The sequence below is a fragment of the Brassica oleracea genome, chromosome C3 (assembly GCF_000695525.1).
Source record: "Brassica oleracea var. oleracea cultivar TO1000 chromosome C3, BOL, whole genome shotgun sequence".
NCBI classification, from domain to species: Eukaryota; Viridiplantae; Streptophyta; class Magnoliopsida; order Brassicales; family Brassicaceae; genus Brassica; species Brassica oleracea.
Genome location: NC_027750.1, coordinates 28,078,510 through 28,088,461, shown reverse-complemented (window position 1 = coordinate 28,088,461; position 9,952 = coordinate 28,078,510). Strand labels below are relative to the sequence as shown.

General features: G+C 39.5%; 1 protein-coding gene across 4 annotated transcripts; it reads left to right on the top strand.

Moving 5' to 3' along the window:
• Positions 1-284: 284 nt before the first annotated feature.
• LOC106336187 (probable acyl-activating enzyme 12, peroxisomal) lies at positions 285-5,502 on the top strand. Of its 4 annotated transcripts, none has more exons than XM_013774941.1 (5): positions 285-426; positions 1,378-1,490; positions 1,696-2,549; positions 2,740-4,351; positions 4,998-5,502. In XM_013774941.1, exons 1-4 carry the CDS (start codon positions 342-344, stop codon positions 3,440-3,442), a joined length of 1,755 nt encoding a protein of 584 aa, XP_013630395.1. In that variant the 5' UTR covers positions 285-341; the 3' UTR covers positions 3,443-4,351; positions 4,998-5,502. The 4 variants fall into 4 exon arrangements, with proteins under 4 accessions (XP_013630395.1, XP_013630393.1, XP_013630394.1 ...); XM_013774939.1 differs by lacking the exon at positions 285-426 and having other exon boundaries at positions 1,293-1,490; positions 4,998-5,034; positions 5,218-5,502; XM_013774940.1 differs by lacking the exon at positions 285-426 and having other exon boundaries at positions 1,293-1,490; positions 5,218-5,502.
• Positions 5,503-9,952: the final 4,450 nt, after the last annotated feature.

Genomic DNA, 9,952 nt, shown 5'->3' with positions numbered 1-9,952 from the left:
AAAAAAAAAAAATGTTAATGGCATTTTCGTAGATAAAATGCAGGTGTGGGGTTAAAATCTCAAAAAAAAAGGAGTCAAAAGAAAATGTTAGTTTTCTGTTTGACTCTAAGTTTTTAGTCACTTTTGCAAAAAGCCCCCACATAAATGAAGATAATGGACCTTTTTTTTTAAAGCATCAGATCATTGCCAGAATTGCGCATTTTTAATATTAGCCACATGTATTTCTACCTGATTGTCAACTTTCATACTGATTAGCACCACTTGTTAGGAATCTTTTTTTCTATATGTATATTTGCATATCCCTCTTTCCTTAAACAAACACACGAACAAAGAAAAAGACGATGGATAATCTGGCGCTATGTGATGCAAACAACTTTCCTCTAACGCCCATAACATTCTTGAAGAGAGCTGCGGAATGTTATCCAAATCGAACTTCCATATTTAAAATAAAAAAATAAATAAAAATAGTAATAATTACAAAAAAAATATTTTTAACGTCGATTTATGGAAGTTAAGGACGTCAGCAAAACATTAAACTGTAAATCCTAATCTCTAAACCCTAAATCCTAAACCCTAAACCCTTTGGTGAACCCTAAAGCCTAGGATAAATCTTAAACTCTAGGATAAATCTTAAACTCTAAATCAAAATCTAAACACTAAAACACTCAAGGGTTTAGGGTTTAGGATTTAGTGTTTAGAGTTTTAGGGTTTAGTGTTTTATTTAGAGTTTAGGATTTATCCAAGGGTTTAGGGTTTACCTAAGGGTTTAGAGTTTACCCAAAAATTTAGGGGTTACCCAAGAGTTTAGGTTTACCCATGAGTTTAGGGTTTAGGATTTAGGGTTTAGAGATTAGGATTTAGGGTTTAGTGTTTTGCTGACGACGTTAAAAACAAAAAAAATTAATTCTTTTTTCTGTAACTGCTATTTTTTTTTATTTTTTTATTTTAAAAACATAATATAACTTAATAATATATATATATTTTTTTAAAAGATATCAAATTTGAAATAAAAAAATCCATTTGGACAGCATCTCTAGGTTCACCCTAACCCCAAAATAACTCTTACCAAATCTACCGAAACGTGGCCACATAAATGAAGATCGTGGACCTTTTTTTTTAAAGCATCAGATCATTGCCAGAATTGCGCATTTTTAATATTAGCCACATGTATTTCTACCTGATTGCAACTTTCATACTGATTAGCACCACTTGTTAGGAATCTCTTTTTTTCTATATGTATATTTGCATAGCCCTCTTCCCTTAAACAACACACACAAACAAAGAAGAAGACGATGGATAATCTGGCGCTATGTGATGCAAACAACTTTCCTCTAACGCCCATAACATTCTTGAAGAGAGCTGCGGAATGTTATCCAAATCGAACTTCCATAATCTACGGACAGACTCGCTTCACTTGGCCTCAGACCTATGACCGTTGCTGTCGTCTGACCGCCTCTCTCCTCTCTCTTAACATCCGGAAGAACGATGTAGTATGTCACCCTCCCTCCTACTCTCGCCTCACTAGCATTTTTTTCAAGTGTATATATTATGTGCCATAAAAGTTTTAAAATATGTTGTGCAAAACTTTAAACATACTGCGAAACTGATGGATTAGTTACCAACTGGACATCATTATTTAATCTCTTCTTTTTCTTTTTTCTTATATTCTGAGACAAGTGATAAATGTGTGTTTAGGTATCCGTCCTGGCCCCAAACATACCAGCCATGTATGAGATGCACTTCGCCGTTCCCATGGCTGGAGCTGTCCTTAATCCTCTCAACACCCGTCTCGATGCAAAATCCATAACCACAATCCTCCGCCACGCCCAGCCTAAGATCTTTTGCATAGACCGTAGTTTTGAAACCTTATCTCGAGAAATCCTCCATTTGCTATCATTTGACGACTCAAAACTTAATATGCTGGTCATATTTATTGATGAAACGGATTTCCCTAAAACTATTTCATCCAATGAGCTAAACTACGAGTCTCTCATCCGTAGGGGAGAACCTACGTCATCCATGGTCGCTCATATGTTTCGTGTTCAAAACGAGCACGATCCGATCTCCTTGAACTACACATCGGGTACTACGGCCGATCCAAAAGGTGTGGTGATTAGCCACCGAGGAGCGTATTTGAGCTCTTTGGGCGCGATTATGGGTTGGGAAATGGGGACCTGCCCAGTCTACCTTTGGACTCTGCCCATGTTTCATTGCAATGGATGGACTCTCACGTGGTCAGTTGCAGCACGTGGGGGAACCAATGTGTGTATCAGGCACGTCACTGCGTCTGAGATTTTTAAGAACATACAAATGCATGGTGTGACGCATATGTGTTGTGTTCCCACGGTGTTCAACATTCTTCTGCAAGGAAAGCCGCTTGACCTATCGAATAGGTCTGGACCTGTTGAGATGCTAACCGGGGGTTCGTCGCCTCCATCTGCCCTTGTTAAGAAAGTTCAGCGGCTGGGGTTTCATGTGATACATGCCTATGGGCTTACGGAGGCCACCGGACCGGCTCTGTTTTGCGAGTGGCAAGACGAGTGGAACAGGTAATCACTGGTACTAGTTTCTAATTTCTTATTTACAGTGTAAAATTATTCATTTCGCTGACATTTACCAAAACGTAAAAGTGAATTTTCACCATGAATACAACTGATAATATTTTTTCTTTACTTATAACAATGTTGAATATTAGTAATTAAAGATCAATTTAACAATTCTATTACTCAATTTAAACAGATTACCAGAGAATCAGCAGTTGAAACTAAAGGCAAGGCAAGGGGTGGGAATATTAACTCTAGCTGAAACTGACGTGAAGAACACGCAAACACAGGAGAGTGTCCCACGAGATGGGAAGACGATGGGAGAGATTTTCATTAAAGGAAGCAGTGTAATGAAAGGGTATCTGAAGAATCCCAAAGCTACACTTGAAGCGTTTAAATACGGATGGCTCAACACGGGAGACATAGGCGTTATTCATCCTGATGGCCACATAGAGATTAAAGATCGGTCCAAAGACATCATCATCTCCGGAGGGGAAAACATCAGCAGTGTCGAAGTTGAGAATGTTCTTTACAAACACCATAAAGTGAAGGAGGCCGCGGTCGTGGCCATGCCTCATCCTGTGTGGGGAGAAACCCCGTGTGCCTTTGTTGTTCTCGAAAAGGGTGAGACTAATCAAGGAGTTCGTGAAGATAGTTTGGTGACAAGTGAAAGAGATCTGATTGAGTATTGCCGTGAGAATATGCCTCGGTATATGTGTCCGAGGAAGGTCGTGTTCTTGGAAGAACTACCAAAGAACGGCAACGGGAAGTTCCTTAAGCCAGTTCTAAGAAACATCGCTAACGGTTTGGTTGTTAGTGATGAGAATACTGTTAGTTCCAAGATTGTTCAGCAGCGCAAAGAGAAACGTCGTGTTAATAGCCTCACTTCTCGGCTTTAAGTATATGCATCTACATCTGTGGTTGACAACTCTAAATCGTTTCTAGTTTTCCCTATATTCATTAGTTATAATTTATCTGTAACGACCCGGTTTACTATAAACCAGTATTGAAGTTATTTTGATTATTTAATTGGGCTAAACCAAACTTGTCGGAGAACCAAAGCGTTATATAAACCGTATACACCTCCATCTCCATTAAACCTAGCCGCATACCTTCACGCCTTATGATCTCCTTCCCATCTCTCTCGCTCATCACATGTTTCACTTCTTCTCCATGTCTATCACAGAAGTCGAGACGAGACGCACCCATTGTTCACCTCCAAAATCTGATGCACCGTGATGCCACCACCGGCTCTTCCCGTCGTCTTGGAGCCATCATGCCATGCCATAGAGAGAGAGCCTCGCCATCACTGGTCAAACGCCTCACGTGTTGTTGTCTCGCATCGAACTCGAGAGATGTATATATGTCGTGAGGAGGAGGCGCACAAAGACGGAGCCACCGTCTCACCACCGCCGCACCGATCGGATCCATACTGTTGTTAGCCGCAAGCCATTGGAGGAGCCAGTCATGCCACTGGAGAGTCGTGATATCCGGAGATCGTACCAGCCACCGTCATCAACCGTTATCCAAACCGTATTAGCTAAGTGTTGCCTCCTTTGTTACTTGCCACAAGTAACATATATACCACAAACCTATAATGTGTCCTTGCATGTGTGTAGTTTAATCTTGTGCCAACCTAGACCTGGAGTTGCTCGTGCATCACTTAGAAGGATGGCGTATGAAGAAATTATTGGAACACGTGCATTCAACACCATTAATAATAGGAAGACACCTTTTAGTGTGTTGTTAGTCGAGACAAATCCACTCCCTCCGGGGCGTTTCGTGATCCATTTCCAATATTGGCTAAGGTGAGGGTCTATTCCGTAAATCCCGTACCAGTGTAGAATTATCTCTATCGTAGTTTAGATTTCGAATCATGATTCGTCTGTTTGAATTGAGTCTGTTTGAATCTTGATTGTTAGTTAGTTCATTGTAAACTAGAACTAGAGGTCTAGAGGATTCAACCGTTGATTTGATTGTGTGATTTTAAGAGATGCGATATATATATGTATGTATACATAGTTATGAGTATGGACTATGTGAGAGGCCGGGGATCCAGAGATGTCTGGACTATCGACGCAGCTTTGGTGGGCGGGGGCTTAGAGACGTCTGGGCTAGCAACGCAGATTGTGTGGGGCGTGGGTGCAGAGACGTTTGCATTCGACGCAGCTTTGGAGGGCGGAGGTACAGAGACAGACTGTACTAGCGATGCAGTGTATGTATATATATATATCCGTATGAGGAGATGCGGGGTGTATGGACTAGCTATATGCTATCATCGCATTGTTTGTGTTGTGTTTCTGTGATGCTTTAGGTGTCTTGTTTGTTCATGTTAAAGCTAAACTTCCATAGTGGGAGTTCTATTTACTCAAGTCAGTGGTTTGCGTGTTTAGCATCTCATACCTCACGCAGTAACTCCACTGTTACTCACCCCTCCTTTCCTTCCCTTTTCAGGTGAAACTGACGAGCATGAGTGATTGCTATCGGACTGGTGCTTTGGGAGTTTTATTACTTTCTTTTTCAGACTTGCGGATTTTATGCTTTTATCGATATTTTCGGGATTTATTATGTTAGTTAGATTTATGGCTATTTATTGGATTTACGACTTTGGAGTTGACTTTTGAGTAGTAATAAATGGAGATTTCAGACTTTATTTACTTAAGTTATTTTGCAGATCAATTGGTGACAACTTGTCTTGTGGAGAGTTGTTAAAGGGTGAGGTCTTGGGTTCGAGTAAAGCCAAGCGCATCAATAACCTACCGGTGGATGTGGAGGCAATTCCTCCCACGGTGAAGGATTAGGGTCGGTGCCTTGCAGGGCTGTGAGCCGGATTTCAAGTGAGCGGGATGGGTTGTCACATTATCATTTCTTCATTCATGCACAATGTGGGAACTAAAACACGTAATCAAGATTTTAATGTGATAAAGTAAGGTTTAAGAAAATATTGGGAAATGATCTATTTGATTCGATTTCTAAGATAGTTTGCTCAAACTATACTAATATTATTGACAATGATAAATCATAAGAAAATACAGCTGGAATAAAGTTTTCTAGGTTTAAGCCCTGTTCAAAAACGCGGCCGCCTGGCCGCCTAGGCGTCCGAGTAGGCGCGATTCGGACATCACCCGCGGCGATTTTGGTAGAATCACCCCAAAAACTCGGACTCAAATTACTCGGCCCATTATACCGATTAATCGGCCCATTAACCAACTAATCGGCTCATTTACCGATTAATCGGCCCGGTCATATAGACCTTAATAATAAATTGTGAAGTATATGTCAGGCTTTAGAAGAAATCTGAAGCCCAATTATCTTATTCTTTTCAAAATATGTGAACTCTATTATATAGAGTAAGATTTTGCAGCTCTTTTCCTCCACAATCGATGTGGGACTTCTGTAAATCAATAAAAATAATGCGAAAATAATAAATTGCGGGGGGGAGTTCGAACCCGGGTTACTCGGCCTAAGAACATGTGACATTACCACTGAGAAACAACAATGTTTTGCTACTTGTACGCAAATGTTAATATATATACACGTATACATATATGAATATTCAAAAACTAGTCTAGATTAATTTGTTTTTCAATTGTATGGTATTAACATATGCTAATAATTAATTTTGTTTTTCAAAAAAATATCACATTCTAGTATATTTATATTTTATATTTAATTTAAATATAATAATAAATAAAATAATAATTAAACTAGGTCCCGCGTATACCCCGATTAATCCCCGATTTTCTGGTAACTCGCTAGGCTCGGGATCACCGCCCGACTAGCGCCTAGCGTAGTTCCGAACAGGGGTCTTAAGTGAGTAAGTCAAAAAGCTCCATTAAAATGATGGTTTTGGCTCGTCTTCTATACTCTCGGATTTCTCCAACTACTCTGTGTATTTAAGGCTTATGTGTGCCTTACTTCGAAAATATTGGTCAGTTGTATAACCGTTTGACGGCGAGGGGACAGGGTCTTAGTAATTATTCGTTAGACTTGGAGCTCTCTACCTCGAGCTACAAGATAGCCCTTTGGGTTGCAATAGTTGGGATTCGCTGATGAAATATATATGAACATTGTCAGTTTAACGTGTTTCCATTGAGACATTACCGGGCCAGATTTATGTGCTAAATCTTGTTCTAACGGTTGGCCCAGACTCATTAAATGACATGTGGGTCATGTTTAATGGGCGGGTGCTTCTGAAGCGGGACTTTTAGACGCTTCTATCTCGTCCATTAGATTGGTAATACTCATAATCCAGCTGCTCGAAATTAGCTCTTTTCTCGAGACCGCTCCTCGCCATTACTTTTAAATTCTTGATCTTTGATCGAACAGTCCAAAGTGGTTGATGCTGAATCTTTTATTCCTGCAGTATTTTGATTTCGAAAATATCAAAATCAAAACATGATTTGGTTTAGATAAGGGGAAACCCGCAATATTCTCAAGGTTTGGTTATTACACATTTTATAGAGAATGAACCTATTGGAGCGCGGAGATGGCATTTTTGCACTAAAGGGAGTACATCTAGCAATCTTTAACAATAGTTGGGCAGAAGTATCATTGTTTTTTCTCCTTAGTGAAATCCGAATTGGCCATCATGCATTTCGCCCATAATTTTGAGAACTTCTTTGCTGTGTTTGCAGACGAGGTAAGGTTCTGCGAGTCTGTGTTGTACAATTTTTCTTCCAATTAATATACAATAACGCGAAGTCTTTGATTTGAGCCTGCGAGCTTCCCAGTGATGAGGAGGATGATGTTACATGAAGTTTGATGTTCATTAGAAACTATGACGTTACCTAGAGTTTGATGTTCCCCTGGTATATCAAGGGTAGACCCCAAGGCCGATCTAATGGCCACTGCAACTAATAAGGTTTTGAAAGCTATTTTGATTCTGGGATTTTTAATCCATTCGACTGTTATGATCCTTTGGACTGAGGGATCTGAATTTGATGTTAGGTCATCTAAGGCATCAACGAAGGTTTTTTTCTCCATGATGTTTCGGAGTGAGCATGACTTTAACGAATTGGACTGTGAGGTTGTGGACTACTTTAAGGTAGGCTTTCCGTGCATTCCTCCTGAGCTTTGTATTATCTGTTTAACTGGCTGGTAACTAACTTGGAGCTTGGAGGCCTCCAATTAAAGCTTCGTTATTAGAAGAAATGAATCTGAATATGAAGTTATTAGAAGTTGTTTCGCCTTCAATCTTTCTGAATGTGTCATGGATATTGTTGTACTTCTGGAAGAGACTAAATGAAAAAAAAAACTTTAACAAAAATGTTTCTCCCCATTGGAGAATGTCCTAATTGCATCATTTGAGGCTGAAAGCTTGATATTGGCACATGAGATGAACGAGACTCCAAAAGAGGAAGATACTCCTCCCCCTCCTGACCACCTCTTCCCAGTCCTAAATGCAAAATAGATGTTTCGAGGCACAAAGACGACGCTTAATTTTTTTTTAGGGTTTTGCTACTTGTACGCAAATGTTAATATATATACACATATACATATATGAATATTCAAAAACTAGTCTAGATTAATTTGTTTTTCAATTGTATGGTATTAACATATGCTAATAATTAATTTTGTTTTTCAAAAAAATATCACATTCTAGTATATTTATATTTTATATTTAATTTAAATATAATAATAAATAAAATAATAATTAAACTAGGTCCCGCGTATACCCCGATTAATCCCCGATTTTCTGGTAACTCGCTAGGCTCGGGATCACCGCCCGACTAGCGCCTAGCGTAGTTCCGAACAGGGGTCTTAAGTGAGTAAGTCAAAAAGCTCCATTAAAATGATGGTTTTGGCTCGTCTTCTATACTCTCGGATTTCTCCAACTACTCTGTGTATTTAAGGCTTATGTGTGCCTTACTTCGAAAATATTGGTCAGTTGTATAACCGTTTGACGGCGAGGGGACAGGGTCTTAGTAATTATTCGTTAGACTTGGAGCTCTCTACCTCGAGCTACAAGATAGCCCTTTGGGTTGCAATAGTTGGGATTCGCTGATGAAATATATATGAACATTGTCAGTTTAACGTGTTTCCATTGAGACATTACCGGGCCAGATTTATGTGCTAAATCTTGTTCTAACGGTTGGCCCAGACTCATTAAATGACATGTGGGTCATGTTTAATGGGCGGGTGCTTCTGAAGCGGGACTTTTAGACGCTTCTATCTCGTCCATTAGATTGGTAATACTCATAATCCAGCTGCTCGAAATTAGCTCTTTTCTCGAGACCGCTCCTCGCCATTACTTTTAAATTCTTGATCTTTGATCGAACAGTCCAAAGTGGTTGATGCTGAATCTTTTATTCCTGCAGTATTTTGATTTCGAAAATATCAAAATCAAAACATGATTTGGTTTAGATAAGGGGAAACCCGCAATATTCTCAAGGTTTGGTTATTACACATTTTATAGAGAATGAACCTATTGGAGCGCGGAGATGGCATTTTTGCACTAAAGGGAGTACATCTAGCAATCTTTAACAATAGTTGGGCAGAAGTATCATTGTTTTTTCTCCTTAGTGAAATCCGAATTGGCCATCATGCATTTCGCCCATAATTTTGAGAACTTCTTTGCTGTGTTTGCAGACGAGGTAAGGTTCTGCGAGTCTGTGTTGTACAATTTTTCTTCCAATTAATATACAATAACGCGAAGTCTTTGATTTGAGCCTGCGAGCTTCCCAGTGATGAGGAGGATGATGTTACATGAAGTTTGATGTTCATTAGAAACTATGACGTTACCTAGAGTTTGATGTTCCCCTGGTATATCAAGGGTAGACCCCAAGGCCGATCTAATGGCCACTGCAACTAATAAGGTTTTGAAAGCTATTTTGATTCTGGGATTTTTAATCCATTCGACTGTTATGATCCTTTGGACTGAGGGATCTGAATTTGATGTTAGGTCATCTAAGGCATCAACGAAGGTTTTTTTCTCCATGATGTTTCGGAGTGAGCATGACTTTAACGAATTGGACTGTGAGGTTGTGGACTACTTTAAGGTAGGCTTTCCGTGCATTCCTCCTGAGCTTTGTATTATCTGTTTAACTGGCTGGTAACTAACTTGGAGCTTGGAGGCCTCCAATTAAAGCTTCGTTATTAGAAGAAATGAATCTGAATATGAAGTTATTAGAAGTTGTTTCGCCTTCAATCTTTCTGAATGTGTCATGGATATTGTTGTACTTCTGGAAGAGACTAAATGAAAAAAAAAACTTTAACAAAAATGTTTCTCCCCATTGGAGAATGTCCTAATTGCATCATTTGAGGCTGAAAGCTTGATATTGGCACATGAGATGAACGAGACTCCAAAAGAGGAAGATACTCCTCCCCCTCCTGACCACCTCTTCCCAGTCCTAAATGCAAAATAGATGTTTCGAGGCACAAAGACGACGCTTAATTTTTTTTTAGGG